The sequence below is a fragment of the Gadus macrocephalus genome, chromosome 21 (genome assembly GCF_031168955.1).
Source record: "Gadus macrocephalus chromosome 21, ASM3116895v1".
NCBI classification, from domain to species: Eukaryota; Metazoa; Chordata; class Actinopteri; order Gadiformes; family Gadidae; genus Gadus; species Gadus macrocephalus.
The window spans coordinates 1076154-1096779 of record NC_082402.1 but is presented as its reverse complement, the minus strand read 5'-3'; the positions used below and the strand labels follow the sequence as shown (position 1 = coordinate 1096779).

Sequence of the window (20626 nt, the reverse complement as noted above, 5' to 3'; positions counted from 1 at the left end):
GGCCGTCTTCTGAAGCACTCACACAGCTGCTGGGCCTGGTGGTCTCCCCCACAGAAGGGGATTAGGTGGGGGAGAGAGGGGGAGAGAGAGAGAGGAGGGGGGAGAGAGAGGGGGGGAGGGAGAGAGAGAGAGGGGGGAGTGGGAGGGAGAGGAGAGAGAGAGAGAGAGAGAGAGAGAGAGAGAGAGAGAGAGAGAGAGAGAGGGAGGGGTGGGGAGAAAGAGGAGGGAGAGAGAGAGGGGGGGGGGGCAGAGAGGAGGAGGTGGAGAGAGAGAAGGAGATGGGGGGAGGGAGAGGGAGATGGGGTGGAAGGAGGGAAAGGGAGCGAGGAAGAGTAAGGGGTTTGAGAGGGGGGAGAGAGAGAAGGAGGAGAGAGGGAGGGAGAAAGAGAGAGGGAGGAAGGGGGAGCAAGGGAAGAGGGAGGGAGAGAGAGAAGGAGAGGGAGGGAGAGGGGGAGGGAAAGAGGCCGGAAGGGTTAGATGACCACAGAGGGGAGGGGGTTCAGTGATGGGGCCTCACGCTACAGGTGGTTCCCGGGTTGAGTCATATGGAACTTCACTAAGAGGAACCGAGCCGGGACTGGGACTGAACCGGGACAGGTACTGGGACTGAACCGGGACAGGTACTGGGAATGGACCGGGACAGGTACTGGGACTGAACCGGGACAGGTACTGGGACTGAACCGGGACAGGTACTGGGACCGGGACAGGTACTGGGACTGAACCGGGACAGGTACTGGGACTGAACCGGGACAGGTACTGGGACTGAACCGGGACAGGTACTGGGACCGGGACAGGTACTGGGACTGAACCGGGACAGGTACTGGGACCGGGACAGGTACTGGGACTGAACCGGGACAGGTACTGGGACTGAACCGGGACAGGTACTGGGAATGGGACCGGGACAGGTACTGGGACTGAACCGGGACAGGTACTGGGACTGAACCGGGACAGGTACTGGGAATGGGACCGGGACAGGTACTGGGAATGGGACCGGGACAGGTACTGGGAATGGGATTGCGACTGGGAGCAGAGATAGGCCAATAAAAAATAACTATCAGGCTAACGGAACAACAGAGGAGCTAAAAGGTTAATATTCATTACAGAGGAAGTTTCCGCCGTCCCAAATCGGCCTTCTCCCGGCAGGCCTTTCGTTCCGCTCCGCATTAAAGTCACGTGGGTCCAACTTCGTTAATAGTCTATTTAACTTCTATATCGCTATAGGCTTTAAAGTCATTTTAAATATTTGATATCCCTATATAGGCCTCACAAAAATAGTTTCTTAATAAATAATTATATAAACGAACGGTGTTATAGTGGTTTTGGGTTTGTTTTTTAATTTAAACTCGGGGGAGGAATACGTTTTCTCCAGCCTCCATCACATCTAAACTCAGACGGGGGGGGGGGGGGGGGTGGGGGGGGGGGGGGGGGTGCTTGTGGGGGGCAGACCAGACCCGGTCCGTACTGGACCCGGTCGGACTGGACCCGGTCCGTACTGGACCCGGTCGGACAGGACCTGGTCGCGGTATCTGGACCACGTTCTGACGCGGCAGGGTGACGTCAAGCGGACCGTTTGGACTGAAGGTCTTCCTCCTCTTCATCCTCTGCTCGGGGTCTTCCTCATCCCTCACGAGGCCTGACTGTTAAACACGGGAGAGACTTTGGACTTTGGATTTTCTTTTTCACCTTTTGGTTATTTACATATATTTTGTAATTGACTCTTTATGTTTGACTTAATTATGGCCAAATGTAAACGATATTTGAAGCCTCAGGATCACACTTTATATAGATAGAAACTATAAATAAGATATATAGCCTACATACAAGAAGTAGATATAGCCTACTAGATATGAGATAGCCTATCGTAATAGATATATTAAATATAAGATATGGTAATAATAATAGTCCTACTAGCCCTATATATGAGATATTGTTTGTGTTAAGATATAACTACAGATATAATACCGTTGTGTTAAGATAGTGTTTGTGTTAAGATATAATAGTAAAATACTATAAATAGGCCTAGTATTAGATAGTGTGCGTGTTAAGATATAGTAGTATATCTTAACAGAACTATATATTACATAGGCTATAGCCTAACTCGTCTTACAGTAGGAGGAGTGAAGTCATCTCGCGTAAAACAAAAACTACTTCGCGTTCCGGTAGCTGTGACCTTATAATAAGGATCATAATAATAGTAGGCCAAATTTGTATCATTGCTATTGATAATAATCCTATTTTTCAATAATAACCGAATTGACCGGCATCCAAACTGAAGTTAAGTCATTTATTTGATTTAGGCTATATCTTTATCATTCGGTCTGGTTCTGAATTATTTTTTTTGATTATGTTCAACGTTTACTGGAATAATTAACCTTTTTTTTTTAAAACAGACAAAGCTTTTCTATCATAAAGTTAAATCCAATCCATAACGTTGACTGTTGGTTTAACGCCACAGTTCGGGAATGTGGATCCAGTCTGCAGCCTTCCTTTAGATCCGTACTCGTACCGGGCGACACCGACTCAGAACACCGATCTGAAGAAGACTCTCCGTTGACCGGTAAACCTTCCTTCACCTCCAGGCTCTGAGTCGCCAGGCCGGACTAGGTCTACCGAGACTTGGGGACGTGGCTCCTCAGACGGCGAGGGGCTAATCCTGCCGGGACTCGAACACAACGGTGAGCCAGGAGGGAACAGAAAGTCGAGGAGGGCTTCTTCTGTATTCCCGGTCTGAGGTTCCGGTGAGGAGGCGCGAGGCGCGTCTCTGTGTGTCCAGGAAATCCTACCTGAGCGCGCAGAGGTTCAAAGGTCGGGCTGTGAAAACATCCAGGAGACGGATCTGGACGGGTCCGTCTCACTCAGCAGGTGGTCTGTCTGGCACGAGGTCAGCCCTGGGAAGGGGGAGGTTTATTTTGTCAACCTGTAAAATCCCGCCACCTCCCCACGCGCCCCAAACCCGCACCTCAGATTAATAATCTAATGTTATCAGGGTTCAAAACTTCTATCAATATGTATGAAAGATAGTCGATCTACAGAAGCGTTTTTAAGTAGTCTAAAGAGTTAGTATACAGTTCAAACAAGCTTGAATTATTTAATAAATCCGTTCAATCTAAATAATTTAAAAGGCCCAATAATATGAATTATTAATGTATCCTACTTTAACGAAATTAATGGTTATGGGAACCTTTAGATGAAATAAATGGTGTGGAATGCTTCAACATTAAAAAAAAGTACCAAATATTCAACACATGACTTTAAGGTAGACTATTATTAATAGTTTTAATTTGAAAAGTAATTGTTTAATGTAAAATGTATTTTCTGTAACTAACGCCTACCTGTTGGCATCAGGGCATCCGGTTAAAAAATAAGACTCGAGTGAATAATTATTTCTAAAAGTATATGAAATTCTAGGCTATAAATCCATCTTCTGGTCTCGTGACTCCCGTCTCTCGGGTCCGCGGCCTCGAGCCAGAGCGGGTCCGGTTCCGGGTCCCGCACGAGCCGCCGATATATCGGTTAAATAACGGCCGAGAGCGAGCCCGGCCCAGCGGGCCGACTGTCGGACTCAACCTACTCCCTTTAGTGCTTATTTAAAGTCACATACATAATATTTAAATAATTACTTTCCCTATTTGTAACACAAATAACGAGGCGAGGAATGTTTTCAACTACGGTTAAGTTATCTAGTTATTTTAATTTATCTGGATTTAATCTGAAATATAAAGTTCGTTCCTTAATGTGTGGAAATAATTTAGACAAGTAAAAATAATCTGAATTATTTGAAATTTGTTATTTAAAGTCAATTAACAAAGGATAAAGGCCTTGAGTGTATGAATTTTGAAGAAGAGGTCAAATAATAAACTGTTGAAAGCCTATCCCGCGCCGGGGGCCTTACGTGGACCGTGCGGATCAGAAGGTCTGGAGATACATAACATCATTTCTCAGAATGATCTCAACTCATCCGAGAACGAGGCGGTATTTCCAGAGCTCGAGCGGTAGGCCATGTTAGACTTGAAGAAAAAAATTCTCGAACCATTTTCTCAAATTACCCACTAATGTCAAACGCCATTGTTGGCTCGCGGTGCGTCGTGGCTCCTCCCCCTACGCGGTGGCGGTAAACCTGGCGCGCGGCTCCACTGAAGCCAAGATAAGGCGACCCGTCTCCTCCTCGAGGCGACCAATCGGGTGTCTCACGCGGGAACAACTGCACTCGGAAAGGCGTCTCGCGACTCGGCAGTATTGAGCAGATCACCGGCGGGCAAGGCATCACCGGCGCGCGCTACGTCCGCCTCATCCCGCGGTGGTCTCATCCCGCACGGCCCCGTGCGCGTGGGAGGGGGGGGGGACTACACACCATGTCCCTGAGCCCGAGGTACTCCACTCCCTTCTCGGTGACTGACATCCTGAGTCCGCTCGAGGAGAGCTACAGGAAGTTCGGTGGCGGGATGGACAACGGCGGGAACCTGTGCCCCCCGCTGGGCGCGTACGGCCGCCAGACTCCGGGCTCGTGCCACCAGCAGCAACAGCAGCAGCAGCAGCAGCACACGTACCACGTGGCCCACCACGGAGTGCCCCAGTTCTCCAGCGCCATGGGGGGCTACTGTAACGGCGCCATGGGGGGCATGGCGGGGGGCGAACTGCCGTCCTACCAAGACACGGTGAGGAGCGCAGGCCCCGCCAGCGCGTGGTACAGCAGCCCCGAGCCCCGGTACCCCACAAGTAAGTCTGCCCACCCCACACCCTCCGAGCTATAACCGTGAGGTGAGGGATGAAAGTTATTCTCCGTGTTGGCTGATAAGTTAGTTTGCATTATTATTATAGGCGTGCGTCTGGCCTCGTTGGCAGCGTTACGCACGGCTGGCCCGTCGCTTCTTCACATTGATGTTGACGTTAATGTTTTGTTATTTTGGTCTCCTAGTCTCCCGGTTCATGGGCGCGAGCGGCGGGATGAGCGGCATGGGCGGCATGGGCCCACTGGGCAGCATGATGGATGCGGGCTCCAAGACGTCCATGGTGGCGCTGCACGCGACGCCCCGGCGGAAGCGGCGCGTGCTTTTCTCCCAGGCGCAGGTGTACGAGCTCGAGCGGCGCTTCAAGCAGCAGAAGTACCTGTCGGCGCCGGAGCGCGAGCACCTGGCCGCCCTGATCCACCTGACGCCCACCCAGGTGAAGATCTGGTTCCAGAACCACCGCTACAAGATGAAGCGGCAGGCCAAGGACAAAGTGGCGCAGGCTCATCTGCAGCAGCACGAGGCTGGCGGGGTCGGCGGGGTCCTCGCGCCATCCCAGCTGCAGCAGGAGCAGTCCTCCTCCACGTCATCTCCGAAGCGCGCGGTCGCCCCCAAGGAAAATATAAACAAGGAGCGCCTGAGCGAGGCCGGGTCGTCGGAGTCCGCGAGCCTCCACGGACACCTTAACCATGACCTGGGGGAGGGTCTGGCGGGCCGGGGGGCGGCCCTCCTCCTCCACCACCACCTCCACCTGCACCACCAGACCCCGCAGGTGGGCCACCTGTCGCCCGACGACATGGAGGAGCTGTCCCCCAGCCCCCCGCTGGGCCTGCACGGCGGGCTGGGCCCGAGCGACGCGGCGCTCATGGACTACGGAAGCCCACCGGGGCTGGGATCCGGTCTGCTGTACGGAAGGACCTGGTGAAGCACGGGACTCAAGAGACAATCCGCGACGCGTAAACGGCCTCCAGAGCAGTCTAGACTTCCACGTGTGAACCCGGTGAAGTGTGGCTCGAGGCGGCCCCGACGGATTAATTTAACGGTGAAGAACAGGAACATGTCCCGCGGGGTTTAGATGATGTTCCTCCGAGTAGGCTACGTCTCGTTCCAGAACGAAACCGCTCCATCATCCGGTGAATGTAAAAATGAACTGAGACGCAGGTGGAAGACCTTCGCTGAACAGCTTCAGGATTAATTCGTTCCCAGTGTCGCTCGTTCTAAACACCGAGGCCGGTTTCAGGTCCATGTGATGCATGAGTGTTTGATAACGAGGCCTTCTCCATGGACATGGTCTGGAGTAATATAGGTTAGGAAATACATTTGTTTTTAATGGTATAAATGATGGCTGAATAAATGAATATCCGTGACTGACATGAAGTCAAATACCGCTGTCACCGGATCGTTTGTTACAGAGTGAATAAACGAGATTTTACCGTAATGCTCATTGCAGACTGAACACTTTGTACCCGTGAATTAACCGACTGGAAGAAAGCAGATTTTCTTCTTAACTGTCAAGTTTTTGTCTAATGTTATCCTTAAATTAAGAAACGATCCTCGAAGACGTTCAGATTCGGCTTCGACCAATTGCTAAATTAGTATTAGCCTAGGCTACTTTATACACCTATATATTTATTTTAAATAATTATTAAAACTGTTACAAGATAGCCTACTGATGATTAAAATGTTATTTAAAGTGTAGATCGTGTTTAATAACGTTAGATGATAAGGACGTTATTAAAGGAGTAGATCATCTTTAATAACGCGATATTAAAGGAGTAGATCGTCTTTAATAACGCGATATTAAAGGAGCAGATGATGTTTAATAATGGAGGACACAGCGGCGGCATTCGAACACCACGTGCTCTTTTATTACACAACAGACACGCGGCAGTTTGGAGAATCTCTCAAAGTAAAGTAGTCACGTGACACCTCACAGGTCAAATTTAAAATCCATTTCATGAGACGTTTAGGACTATACAAAATAAAAATTAAAAAAAAAAGGCAAAAAAAAAAAAGACATCAAGACATTTATCAAAAGATCGCGCGCAGTAGTCCGTAAACGGACACGGTTCCGGTTCTATCCAAGTTTGGGTTCCATCTCAGTTCCGGTTCGGCCTCAGTTCCGGTTATACCTCCTGGGCTCCGGGGGCGGAGGGTAGCTCCGTGGCGCGTTGTAGCCCTGGAAATACAGTCACAATTAAATAAATTACCGGGAAAACGTCAAAATAAATTATAGGCGTACAATCAAAGTAAAATAAATTATAGAAGTACAATCATAATAAAATAAATTACAGAAAAACATTCACGATTAAATTAATAAACAATCAAGTCGATCCACATTCATTAGTCTGCTGATCAAGAAAGCGTTGGTCAGGCCCATTAAGATGTTCCGATTAAATGTCGATAAATGGTCAATTACATATGTGGTCAGTCTGAGGTTAACGGACTAAATATCATCCACACTTAAAAGCAATTTCATACTAATTAAAATTAAAAACGAAATAAATAAAGTGCATATGAAAATAACGGTCTGTCAAATTTCCAGAGCCATATATTATAAATGATAAATGTAATTTTAATTATAAAGATAAAGCAGGTTAAATTGTTGGCTATAAATCCACCAATAGCGTTACATCATAGATGGTGTTAAATTTAACAAGTCAATTCAAATAGGATAAATCAAGTGAAATTAAATCCAAATCATTGAAAATATATATTCAAGAATAAACTATATACTTTTAAATAAATATTTATATTTAGGAAAATATCCAATAAAAACTTGGTGTTTGGGCCTTCAAAAGCTCCTGAAAAATAAGTTTTATCTAAAAGTGTTTAGAGCCCATCATTAGTTCAGCTCATTAGTTTTAATTATTCTGACTTTATTCAGCCATTAAGTCCTACTGAGAGAGTTTGAGACCTTAAACTAAAAATAAAATAAATAAAAACCACCTTCAAAAAAGGTCCTTAAAATCATAAAGAAAAAGATAACGACTTGTGGTGTAGTTGTTAAATATCACCACCTAGGGCATATCCACTTTGTTAATAACAAATGATAATCAATACAATTATGGGGACAATAAATCCTATTCCCAGAGGTCAATAATTCGGCCTTGGTTGTGAATATGAAACCAAGCTACAGTCTTTTAAAGCTTTAATCCATCAGCAGTCCAAACCGTGGATCTCCGAAAACAGATTGTTCAGCTAAAATTAAGAGTATATAAAACATTTGTTTGTTTCCCAAATTCCTCATCTGCACACGCGCAACATATTACAGTAACACAAGTTATTGCCACAATTACCCATCGATAAAATACAAAAACAACATTAAGTCCCCCTCTGATCAAAGAGTTTAAAACACTGTGGTCAAACTCTGCGTTTAACTGAAGTAAACTGAGGAGAATGCTCATCAACTTTGTCCCCGGAAAAAAAGACCCCAACAGGAGGGCCCTCAAACGTGTGTGCGTCTGTGTGCATGCGAATGCATGTCTGTATATGTGCGTGTGTCGGTGTGCGCGTGTCTGTGTATATGTGTGCGTCTCAGTGTTAATTTTGTCAGCTATTTTAGATTTAGTCTTAGTCTTAGTCTTTTGACGAAAATGCTTAGTATATTTAGTCACATTTTAGTCATTGTTTTCCTTTGTAGTTTTAGTCTAGTTTTAGTCGACGAAAAGTCCTTACATTTTAGTCAACTTTTAGTCAAAATGTTTTCTCTTTTTAAACTAGTTCAATTAGGCTAACTCTATATAGGCTATATGGACACATGTTTAGTTGTTCCACTCAAATAGAGTACTAAAGTGAAAACGTTACGTTGTCCTGGCAACCGGATTTTCAGTTCTAAACAACCGAACGAGAGATGGCGTTCTCCATTGCTTCCATGTGTTGTTTCTTTCAGAATTAAAATAAATCAATTTCAAGAGGTGAAAATCACTACCAATCGAAAAATGACGAGGCGTTCATGTATTCCCCTGGGGTATGAAAAGGAAAAGTTTGTAAACGTTAGTTTAGTTTAGTTTTTTTTTTTTAATATGAAGACAATCTATTCTCAATATTACTTACATCATTGGTAAAGCAAACTCAGAAATCAATTCGCAAAAAGATTGTTCCTTTTCTATAAAAGGTTCGTGTGGCATAGGATTTCCCCTTGTTAATTTGGTTTGTGTAGAACCGAAAATCTGTTGCTCTCGAAACGTGACGTCACACTTTAGTACTCTTGTCTGTTCAGCCTTCAAAATGATAGCTGGTAAATTGTGAAAAATGCATTAAACTGTAATCAGAAAACGCGGTTATATGCTATGAACCCTATAGTATCTTGGGTATAAAGGCTTGGACGAATTTCAAAGTCCACCTTATGTTGAAGTATAGACCGTGGCGATTCCCATTGAAACGAATGGCGCGGTGATTTTCTTCAAAACGAGAGCCGGTAAATTGTGAAAAATGAATTAAACTGTAATCAGACAACGCGGTTATATGCTATAGACCCTAGTATCTGTGGAATAAAAGCTGGGAAGAATTTCGAATCATGTACAATGCATAACGTTAGCTCATAGCTGAGTGGACCATACCTCCCGTTGCCAAGTCGTAGCTAAGGTCCGTTCTATTTACTGGAGGAGTGAACAGTTGCATAAGAACCTTACGGGAGTGTACTGATTGGAAAATATCGTGCATTTTGAATGTCCAAATAGCACACCAATAACATTTTCGTCCTGTCTCGTCTCGTCAACGAAAACAAAATGACATTTCGTCATCGTTTTTATTATCACAGATCTATTTTTAGCTCGTCAACGTCTCGTCTTAGTCACGGAAAAAAGGTCGTTGACGAACATTTTTCGTCATATTTTTCGTTAACGAAATTAACACTGGTGCGTCTGTGTATGTGTGCGTCTGTGTATGTGCGTGCGTTCCTATCCGTGTGTGTGCGTTCCTATCCGTGTGCGTGCGTCTGTATATGTGCGTGCGTTCCTATCCGTGTGTGTGCGTTCCTATCCGTGTGCGTGCGTTCCTATCCGTGTGTGTGCGTTCCTATCCGTGTGTGTGCGTTCCTATCCGTGTGTGTGCGTTCCTATCTGTATGCTTGCGTGCGCGTCTGCATTTCTTACATCAGATGTCTGCGGTCAGCATCGTTTCACACGTGGCTTCGACTCACAGCTGCGGGTCGTGTGAGGGCCATGGTAGCTATACAGGGTGCTTGTTTATCAGCCCGGGCTGGGCCTGCGGGGCGGAGCTTGGGGGTTACCTGCTGCTGCGGCTGCTGCTGCTGCTGCTGCTGCTGCCCCCCCCGGGGGTTACGGTAGTCCTCGGTCCGCTGGCTGTGGTGCTGGTTGTAGGACCCCATCGCCCCTCGGTTCATCGTCTGCTGGAAGCTGGACCTCTGGTCCTGCACCGCCTGGTTCCAGCTGTTGCGTCCGCCCCGGTCCTGGTACCCCCCTCCTCCCCCTCCTCCTCCTCCTCCTCCTCCTCCTTGGCCGTAGCTGGATTGACTGCAGCAGAACATCAACATCATCATCTCTATGTTTACATTTAGCAGACGCTTTTATTCTAAGCGAAGAAAACACTTTTTTTTTTCTTTTTTTTTTAAGATGACCGTAAAAAGGATAAAACCTTCAGAAGTAGAGCGAGTTAGACGGGGGAGGGAGTGTTCAGGCTGATTACACAACGGTGGCCTCAGAGGATCTGAAGCAGGGGTTGCAGGGAGGGTGAGTCCACATGAACAACTCCAAACGGGGAGGAGAGACGTGAAGGACCTCCGACTGACCACGTCTGGTGGCTCAGACAACACGCTCAAATCTCCACAACACTTTAACTAGAAGCTCTGGGGCCATCTCAACCTCATCACTAAATCCTCCAGATTTAGTTTAACCATTTCTATCAAACTTTTAAACACTTAAAGAATAAATGTAAGACTCTTTGCCTTGCCCATTAACACAGGAAGTAGCTCTGAAGAGTTGGACTCGGGGGGGGGGGGGAGGGTGTCTAGTAGCAACGAGACGGGCCTAGCATTAGCATTATGTGGGCTAATGTTAGCGTAGCTTTCGAAGCAGAGGTTCTGCACGAGGAAGGCCATTTCCATGCATACAATAGTCCAGGAATAACCGGAGCTAATGAACAGGTCAACCAAAGTTTTATAAGAGTCGTATGAAAACATAGAAGACCCAAAGTAAGCATCACTTCTTAAGTGAAAGCGTGATGACATCATCTTTGCCCCCGCCCCCATGGGGGGGAACGGGGCCATGGTGTGTACCAGGGCAACGATGCTTATGGGGAAACACTGAAGCACCGAGCAAAACGTCCCCAGAAACCACGTGTGTGTGGCGGTGGTCGAACCCGGCCCGCGTGGCGCGTCCCGATTGGCCGCTTCTCCCTCTGCTGCCGCCGCCATCGACGCTCAAACCTCCAAACATCAGAAACTTAAGAAAAGTCCCGTCTTACTGGCGGCGCCGACATAAAGCAGACATCAGCGGCCCCATCCCTCATTAGGGAACCATGTCACATCCTGGCCGGCCGACAGACTTAAACCCCCCCCCCCCCCGCTGGAATCCCTAATCCTGCTCTCCAACCAGCTACCTCTGCATCTCATTTGGCCAGAAAGAAACTGTTCCTTCTCTGCTAATAACTAGTGACCCTGGGGTGACACGGACACAATGGGCCGGGAGACTTGAACCAGGCCAACATTACCACCGGGCGCTGGGGGAGATCACCGAGGGGGGGGGGGGGGACAAGAGACGGAGCCTCGACGACGACGGCGTTAGAGACGCCTCATTAAGTTGCACAAACCTCCTTGAGAAAGAAATGTGGGGGTTTGCTCCTAGTCTTAAATAGGACCTCCGCCCCCCCCCGAAAACCCCGACAGAGACGCAGAACCCCTTGAGCCCCGTGGGGGCGTCTGTTTGAAGGTTCAGGAGGAGCTGTAGAGGATGGAGAACCTGCACTGCGACCGGGTACAGGACGGATCGACAGCGTGCTCAGAATAACCCCGTCAGGGTTGGGGGACGGGGGGACCAGCTCTGTTTATATTTCAGTCGTTTCATTCATGCTGCAGAACCGAGACAAACCACTTAGTGACTCATAACTCTGTTAAAAGCCGCCACCATTCAACAGCGTTTAAGGGACTGTCTGGAGAACGAGTGGATGGAGTGGAGGTCCTGGAGACGGTCACGCTGGTCCAGCAGCAGGGTGGGGGGGGTCTGGCCTCCGGACCGTGGTCAGCCTGACTGCCCTTCCCAGAAGCAGAACTTTGCACGGACCATTCCAAACGAGAGATGGGATGGATCTCAGGGTACGGGGAAGGGTCCAGGTAAAGGTTCAGGTAGGGGCCCAGTTAGGGGTCCGGGCTGAGGTTCAGGTGGGGGTCTGTAAGGGTTGACGTCAGGGACCAGGTGAGGACTCACCTTGGGTACTGGTTCATGCGAGGAGGCGCTCCCAGAAGACTCTGCTCTCGGTTTTCTGAGCGGGACAAAAAAAAGGAAGAAACACATTTCAACACAAGTGTTGAAAATTGACTTAAACACCTCCTTAACCTCCCCCCCTTCCCGACAGTGGAAACATCAGCCCAAACACTGCACGCTCGCGTTAAGATTCATGATTCCAAATACACCTTTTTTTTGGTCACCACCTTAAAAAAGGCCGGGCCCCTCTACTGAAGGATTCACCTCCGCCTTCATCTCCGGTTCCTTCAGCGGCGCCACAGAGCCGAGCGTGGAACCCGGGCGACTCATTAACCCAAATGGTATCAGCCCTAACCCCCGTTATCCAAACCACCCATTTCCATTTTCAGCGATTCACGGCAAAAAATGATTTGCGATGAAGGAAATGAAGACTTTCGAATACGGTGAGGGGGAGGGGAGGAGGGGAGGAGGAGAGACTGGGGGGGAGGAGGAGGAGGAGAGACGAGGGGGGGGGGGGGGGGGGGGGGACAGAACGCCACATTTGCATTTCCTGTTCAGGAAAATGAAATAAGCATTCAGCTCGCGGCATTGTCGCGGCCTCAAGTACCCCGGGCTCTGTGGCGGCAGCCTCTTCACACACACTTAAAAAAATCCCCCCAGCGAGAGCTTTCTCCTAGAGCCACTGTTGCCAAGGCGATGACCAGCTGCGGGGGGCCTGAGACTTGATTGTTTATCGGGGCAGAACCGGGCAAGTGGGTCAACACATGAAGGAGCAGAGAGAGAGAGAGGGAAAACAACCACAATAAACTGGAGACGGTTGGAGAAAAGGTGACGATGTCAAACCAGGATGGGGGATGAGGCATGGGGGGGGGGACGGGGGGGCCGTGGTTGCTGTGGCGACCCCGGTATGCCGTCAGCCTCCTCGGCGCGGCGGGTAGTCACAGCGTAGCGCCCGTGCTACGCGTGTACCAGGAGCGGCGGCGGCGGCGCCCGGAGCGCTGCTGCGGTCGCCACAGTATCTCCCCGACCCCTCGTTCACGTTAATGTTTGATTATCTGGGGCGCAAACAACTGTGGAGTGGACCACCCACTGGGCTTCCAATTATATCTGCAGACGGTTTCCAGCGACGCCGACTCAAAGGGATGAGGGGGGGGGGGGGGGGGGGACACCACAATTAGACAGCTGTCAATCCGCCTAATTAAGAATCATGCAAGCGTCTATAGACGTCCAGTGTAGAGACAGACGGGGGCGTCAACAAAGGCTTACGCCTCTAAGACCCAAACCACACGGCCGCAGTGTATCAACACCGGGATTACCACAGCTTTCAGCCGCTAAACGACTCGCTCCCCGCCTCTGCAATTAGTTTGGCCCCCGGAACGCAACTCGATTCTCGTTTGGTCGACTTCCAGGCCTTAGCCGGGGCCAAGCACAAAGAATCACCGCGTCATGTCCATCGAACACAAGGTTTTCAACCAGTGCTCCCAGTTTATCCGTGATGAGGATCACGGTGCAGCTATACCACTCTAGTTTTAACAGATGAGTCTTGTTATAACTGAGCCCCACCCATACTGGATTTAGGGGCCGAGGCCAATACTAATAGGGAGTAAAAATCAACCAATATATATAAATATAGAGTCTAGGGGGGGTGCACATCCTTGAGGTTTGCTGCCTACCCCGCAGCAATAGATCGGGCCACATCAACATAACATTAGAATGAGGAGCTAAACGAACCAATTACCTGTGTGGTGAGGAGCCACTAGCCTTCACACAGATCATGAATGATGCAAAACTTCAAGTGTTTATGTGGCTGTGCTCAGTAAAGAGATTGAACCACCAAAGTAGAGGAAATATAAAGAGGGAACTGCATCTATAATTTAACACCATTTGCAAGGTTCGTATTGGCGCACTTCAGCAAACATATATTCGGCTATCTGTGATAGGCGAATATATCGTCCGATAAAAATCGGCCAACCGATACGTCGGTCGGGCTCCGGTAACATCCGCCACTTCTGCTACGACAGAAAACGCACGAGACACGTTCTAACAGACAATGAGGCGGCCATCCATGTATGTATGTATGTATGACAGGCCCGTGTGGACGGGGAGTGACCTGCTCCACTGCCACACGGCGGCCCGGTCGGCCCGGTCTGCCCGTCCCGATCGGAGGCCGACGTCACGGTAACAGTGCCTCTGCAGAACGTGGCTGGTGGCGGTCACGGTCGTCAGGGCGGCGTGTGGCTAAAAGCAACCCCCCCCCCCCCCCCAGCCCAGCCACTCTCCCGCCCCCCCCCCCCCCCAGCCCAGCCACTCTCCCGCCCCCCCCCCGGTGCGGACGGAGTATCAGGGGTGGGGATCAGGACAGTAATGGCCGGCAGCAGAGGCAGCGCGGCGGGTTATTACCCAGCACCCGGGGGGGGGGGGGGGGGGGGACAAAGGCAGCCAGCCGGTCCAGCGGCCGCGTGTTGACACATCACAGTGGGGGGGGGGCTCCGCCAAAGGGGGAAGTTAACTTCGACGTCGACCCTCTTCAGAGTGCATCACACGGCCAATCAACAGCGTCCTCCCACCGGCTCTCATCAGAGGGGAGGGGGGCTGCGGTGTCTCTCTGGCTGGACAGAGAGACACCCACTTCACACTCTCATTATCAGCCTCCCACCGGGCTAATCAGCCCAGTGGGAGGGGTGTGTGTGTGTGTGTGTGTGTGTGTGTGTGTGTGTGTGTGTGTGTGTGTGTGTGTGTGTGTGTGTGTGTGTGTGTGTGTGTGTGTGTGTGTGTGTGTGTCCAGGCTGCGGAGCCACAATGCTGCTGTGCCAGCCCGGGATTGGACCACAGAAAGGGGGATCCCGGACAAAGGCCCGAGTCCGTCCCCCTGGGGCAGATAAGACCCACTTGTCTGTTAATCACATTCCGAGGGGTCGCCCAGATATTTGGGGGGGGGGGGGGGGGGGGGCATGCCGTTACAATACTTTGAATTTGGACCGTCATGGAGGTCTGCCCCAGATTCCTCTGCGGGGGCAGAATTCGGAGTCTTAAACTTTGATATGGAAACAGGAGTCCAAACTGGAAACAGGAGTCCAAACTGGAAACGGTCGACTGCAATCCCAGTCTCCACTGGAATAAGAGACCAGTATGGAGTCACAGTCGACTGGAATGGATCACCGCCACCAGGGGAACGTGCACCGGAGACAGCGATCCAATCCCAGAACAGTTATCGAGGAACCAGACCGGGGAACCACAGGGTAGAACCAGACCGGGGAACCACAGGGTAGAACCAGACCAGTGAACCAGACCAGTGAACCACAAGGTAGAACCAGACCAGTGAACCAGACCGGGGAATCACAGGGTAGAACCAGACCGGGGAACCACAGGGTAGAACCAGACCAGTGAACCAGACCAGTGAACCACAGGGTAGAACCAGACCAGTGAACCAGACCAGTGAACCACAAGGTAGAACCAGACCAGTGAACCAGACCGGGGAACCACAGGGTAGAACCAGACCGGGGAACCTCAGGGTAGAACCAGACCAGTGAACCACAGGGTAGAACCAGACGGGGAACCACAGGGTAGAACCAGACCAGTGAACCACAGGGTAGAACCAGACCAGTGAACCACAGGGTAGAACCAGACGGGGAACCACAGGGTAGAACCAGACCAGTGAACCACAGGGTAGAACCAGACCAGTGAACCACAGGGTAGAACCAGACCGGGGAACCACAGGGTAGAACCAGACGGGGGAACCACAGGGTAGAACCAGACCAGTGAACCACAGGGTAGAACCAGACGGGGAACCACAGGGTAGAACCAGACCAGTGAACCACAGGGTAGAACCAGACGGGGAACCACAGGGTAGAACCAGACCAGTGAACCACAGGGTAGAACCAGACGGGGAACCACAGGGTAGAACCAGACCAGTGAACCAGACCAGTGAACCACAGGTTAGAACCAGACTGGAGGGATTAGAAGTTTCTATATTTTAAACATTCAGTAATTAAGTCATTAAGGAGCAGGTAGGGGTTAGACAGTACAGGGACAGGTCGTTAAGGAGCAGGTAGGGGTTAGACAGTACAGAGACAGGTCATTAAGGAGCAGGTAGGGGCTAGACAGTACAGAGACAGGTCGTTAAGGAGCAAGTAGGGGTTAGACAGTACAGAGACAGGTCATTAAGGAGCAGGTAGGGGTTAGACAGTACAGAGACAGGTCGTTAAGGAGCAGGTAGGGGTTAGACAGTACAGAGACAGGTCATTAAGGAGCAGGTAGGGGTTAGACAGTACAGAGACAGGTCATTAAGGAGCAGGTAGGGGTTAGACAGTACAGAGACAGGTCATTAAGGAGCAGGTAGGGGTTAGACAGTACAGAGACAGGTCATTAAGGAGCAGGTAGGGGTTAGACAGTACAGAGACAGGTCATTAAGGAGCAGGTAGGGGTTAGACAGTACAGAGACAGGTCATTAAGGAGCAGGTAGGGGTTAGACAGTACAGAGACAGGTCATTAAGGAGCAGGTGGGGGTTAGACAGTACAGAGACAGGTCATTAAGGAGCAGGTAGGGGTTAGACAGTACAGGGACAGGTCATTAAGGAGCAGGTGGGGGTTAGACAGTGCAGAGAGGTCATTAGGAGGTTGGGGTTAGACAGTACAGAGAGGTCATTAAGGAGCAGGTGGGGGTTAGACAGTGCAGAGAGGTCATTAGGAGAGGGGGTCTCACGGTGGTAGGAGGGCTGGCTGCCGCCCCTGTAGGGCTGTGAGCGGTACTTGTCCTGGTAGTTTCCCGGTGGGGGGGCGTTGCTGTACTGACCTCCATGAGGGCGGCCCATGGTGTGTCTGCAGGAGGACCAAAAACACGTCGAGTTACAACACAAACACTCAACACTTTTCTATAAACTACCAGACTATAAAAACCAGACAGCTCCCTAGGGCGGCCCAGCAGTTGGTACGGTCCACTTGGCTCTGCTTTCACACGTGTGGGTGGACCATCCCATCTGAGGTCACTATAGGGGACATTAGTGCGTAATGGATAATCCCACCTGGTGGTGAATCAATAAGGGGGCCCTTTAAACGTTGCATTGGTTTACATTCAGATTGTCTTCGTTTAATTAAACAAGACGAGATGTTGATGGGGTCAAGTTAATCGTTGCATGAACGATAAAGTGGTAATCGTCAGATTAAATGATGTTAAATGATTGAGCTACAGGCTTCCACAAATAAGTTAATCGGAAATAGTCAACATTTGACAAAACTAAAGTAAACAATCTTAACCTAAAATATGTATATTTAGTCAGAAGAAAGAAACAATATATCGCCGACGGTAGAGTAAGGATGTTCATCGAACCAAGGCCCAAGCACTAACCTTCGCTATGTTAACCCCTTTCTCGTATACAGCAAAGATAGCTAGGATAAGATGCTAGACAACACGCAGTACTATTTTTAGTACCATTTTTAAGTGCCAGGACGTCCAACCTACAATAAGTACATTGAGTACCAGGACGTACAGCAAGCGTTAGTGCCTGTATGACTACGGTTGAGGTCTGTCTGTACAGTTATACGGTGATCCTTATCAGAAGCGTTCTTTTTCTGCAGGTGCGCGTTACACCTGCAGTACCGCCCCTCAGGCAACTAACGTCTGATTTAGCGGATTAAAGACTCCCTTAACGAGGGGAACAAACGGAACACATTATTCTTGTACTTTTCCTTCAAACCCCGTGCATAATTGATTGTTTAACGCGCGTTGGTCTGAGCCAGATGTGCAATTATTCTGCTTCCTTGATGATAATATCAACGTCTGCACGACTGCACTGCATAATCACAGATGGGTATGAATTCAAATGTTTTCCTCGCTCCCCATTGGACAGCAGAGTCCAAACCCAGAACACTTCTCTGCATCCCGACAGGAAACGGCTTCACTCACTGTGGTGTACACCCCGAGGTCGTTTAGCCTCACTAACTGTGGAGTCTAACCTGAACACGTTAAGCCTCACTAACTGTGGAGTCTAACCTGAACACGTTAAGCCTAACTCACCGGAGTCTAATCTGTCCACGTTTAGCCTCACTTACTGTGGCGTCCACCCTAGGCAACCCCAGGCAGGTTTAGCCTGCTACACAGAGTTTGGTGTTAATGCCACAGTTTAGAATCTAGGTGATGTGACATTTAAACACCCGTCTTTACGGGATGAGACAACAGGCTCAGTGGAGCATGGTATTAGAGTTGATTGGTCCTCAGACTCGTGTATGGCTGAGTCGTGGCTGTCATTTACGTTGTGACATTTCAAACTAGGGCTGCAACAACGAATCAATAGAAATCGATTACTAAAAGCGTTGGCAACGAATTTGGTCATCGATTCGTTGAGTTGCGCGATTAATAAGTCACTCGTAGGCGCAGCACTGTTTACAGCCAGCAGGTTACAGGTTGGTTCATGGTTCATGCACGCCCACAGCGAGCTTTAGTGAGAGCGACCACAGCTTGTATATTGGTCATATCTTAACACTGGACAGTAGGCCTATATAGAGTGTTGTACCTTCACTGTCTTTGGGTTAAAAAAAACTCCTTCAACTCAGTATCCGTCTAGTCCAACCGAAAACTGTCAGCTGCTGCTGCTGCAGACGTGGTGCAGACGGGCTCAGAGTCGGCACCGCGTGCACCAACAGTCATTCAAAGCAGCGGTAGTAATCACACAACCGGAAGGTGTGGGAAGTCCAGACAGTTAAAAAAATAGTAATCCTGTTTGTAAATCCATGTGAAAACCGGCAGGATATAGAGCTAGTTAGCTTAAAAAAAACAGTAGCAAACAGTGTCAAATGTTATGTGTTCAGGTCGGCTCAGTAATATGATTGATGTGTTCAAATGCGACACAAAAAAGAAGAAATTAGATTTTGGCGAAAACTTGTTTTCCCAGCAATATAAAATAGATAGTAAAGATGGAATTATGACCGTTTTAACCTATCTTGAGCTATGATGATCGTATCAGCAATTAAAGCAATAATACAAGTTATATTTCAATAAAATAGAAAAAATAGAAAAGTATCAATAAAGACTTGGATCGTTAAGGAGTCACGAAAATGGTATCAATATCAATAAAAATTAACGATCCTATCATCTGAGAGAAATGAAGATGATTCATTTTCTTTTTAACCGTTAGTACCGGATAAAGATGTAACCGGTTAACCGGTCAAACATGGACATCCCTTATATACTGTGTAGATATAAATGTATATCATACATTGTATGTTGTTTTAGTGTCATGTTTTTTTTTTATCATTTAATATTACTTTTAATAGTTTCGGGACGTTTGAGCAATAACCTGGTGTTTTTACACTTCAGTCTGCACTGTGAATTTGAAGTAATGTTGAGTTTTTAAATAAAGATGCGGCAATTATAAACGTTTTTTTTTATCCAATTCATAGAAAAAGTATTAGACCGATTAATCGATTATTAAAATAATCGTTAGTTGCAGCCCTAGTTCAAACGCATTCAATGTAAAAACATAACCGCTTCAATGAATGAATTGATTCAGCCAGATCTGAAAGCACTGACTGAAGTAACCAGGGAAATCTAATAACTGCGTCATTCTTAACGATAATATGTTTAATTAAATCCTTAGAATATCAGTGAAATCTTTTGACTCTACCATCTTACTTATCCCAATCCTTTAACAAATTGTCATGAAATTAACTTTACATTCATATATCGCTTTTGAAGTCACAAAGTGCTTTACAGTGAAGGGGGACCTCAATAACCACAACCAATGTGAAGGACCAACTTGGGTAATGTATCCAGTTTCATCTTTACTTTCTGCCTCTTTCTTCGCCATCTTTAATTGGGTTTCTTAAAAGGTTGCATCAGCGATGCTAGGCCGGAACAAAAATGATCCCATTCATCTGATCCTTCCTCCCGATGCGTTAGCTGCCCGCCCGTAAGCAGGCCGTTAAAACCCTGCGTCTCCGTAGGCAGCCTACGCCCCGAGATCGTACACGAAAACAAATAGTACTACCAACCACTCAAAATAAATAGTATTCCAACCAATCACGGACAAGGGGGGTGTGTTGTGGGGTTTTGCGCTGCGTTCATGATAGTTTTAAACTGGATGCCCAAAACACGAAGGGAGGGCCGAGCTGGCTCGGTTTGTTCAGGAACTCGCTTCAAACACCACAGAAGAAACGTCCCCCAACATCGCTGAGACAACCTTTAATCGCTTCCCTCTCTTGCTAAACTCCCCGCCGAGCGACCGGAGGTCACGCTGAAGCGGCTCATAGCTCTGCTATGAGCCACCGGTCGGGGCGGGCCACTCACCCCAGGCTCCTGTGGGCCGACTGGTTGAGGTGGGCCTGCTGTCGGTTGGGGTTGAAGCCCAGCTGGGGCCTCCAGTTGCCGCGGTTCGAGTTGCGGTTCCCTGCCTCCCAGTCCCCGGGCTTCAGGACCTTGGCCGGCATCCTGGGACACAGACACAGAGCCCGGTCAAGATGCACTCATACACGACTTTAAGGATTCATCAAGCAAGAAATAATCAATACTGATAAGGATTCATC

General features: G+C 48.7%; 2 protein-coding genes and 1 long non-coding RNA gene across 4 annotated transcripts in view; 1 reads left to right on the top strand and 2 right to left on the bottom strand.

Annotated features, from left to right (window-relative positions):
• The first annotated feature begins 538 nt into the window (after positions 1-538).
• nkx2.4b (NK2 homeobox 4b) lies at positions 539-6165 on the top strand. Its single transcript, XM_060041782.1, has 2 exons — positions 539-4716; positions 4916-6165. Exons 1-2 carry the CDS (start codon positions 4353-4355, stop codon positions 5650-5652), a joined length of 1101 nt encoding a protein of 366 aa, XP_059897765.1. The 5' UTR covers positions 539-4352; the 3' UTR covers positions 5653-6165.
• A 404-nt stretch (positions 6166-6569) lies between these two features.
• Positions 6570-20626, bottom strand: part of xrn2 (5'-3' exoribonuclease 2) — a 31035-nt gene continuing 16978 nt past the window's right edge. For both annotated transcript variants that reach the window (XM_060041778.1, XM_060041779.1), the window contains 5 exons: positions 20391-20531; positions 16812-16927; positions 12113-12167; positions 9961-10204; positions 6570-6906 (listed from right to left, as the gene is read on the bottom strand). In XM_060041778.1, coding sequence (XP_059897761.1) covers positions 6844-6906; positions 9961-10204; positions 12113-12167; positions 16812-16927; positions 20391-20531 — 619 coding nt within the window. In that variant the 3' untranslated portion in view covers positions 6570-6843. The remainder of the gene's footprint in view (positions 6907-9960; positions 10205-12112; positions 12168-16811; positions 16928-20390; positions 20532-20626) is intronic.
• LOC132449904 (uncharacterized) lies at positions 7635-9646 on the bottom strand. Its single transcript, XR_009523694.1, has 2 exons — positions 9583-9646; positions 7635-8263 (listed from the first exon to the last, which is right to left on the bottom strand). It is a non-coding gene; the product is annotated as an uncharacterized LOC132449904 (long non-coding RNA).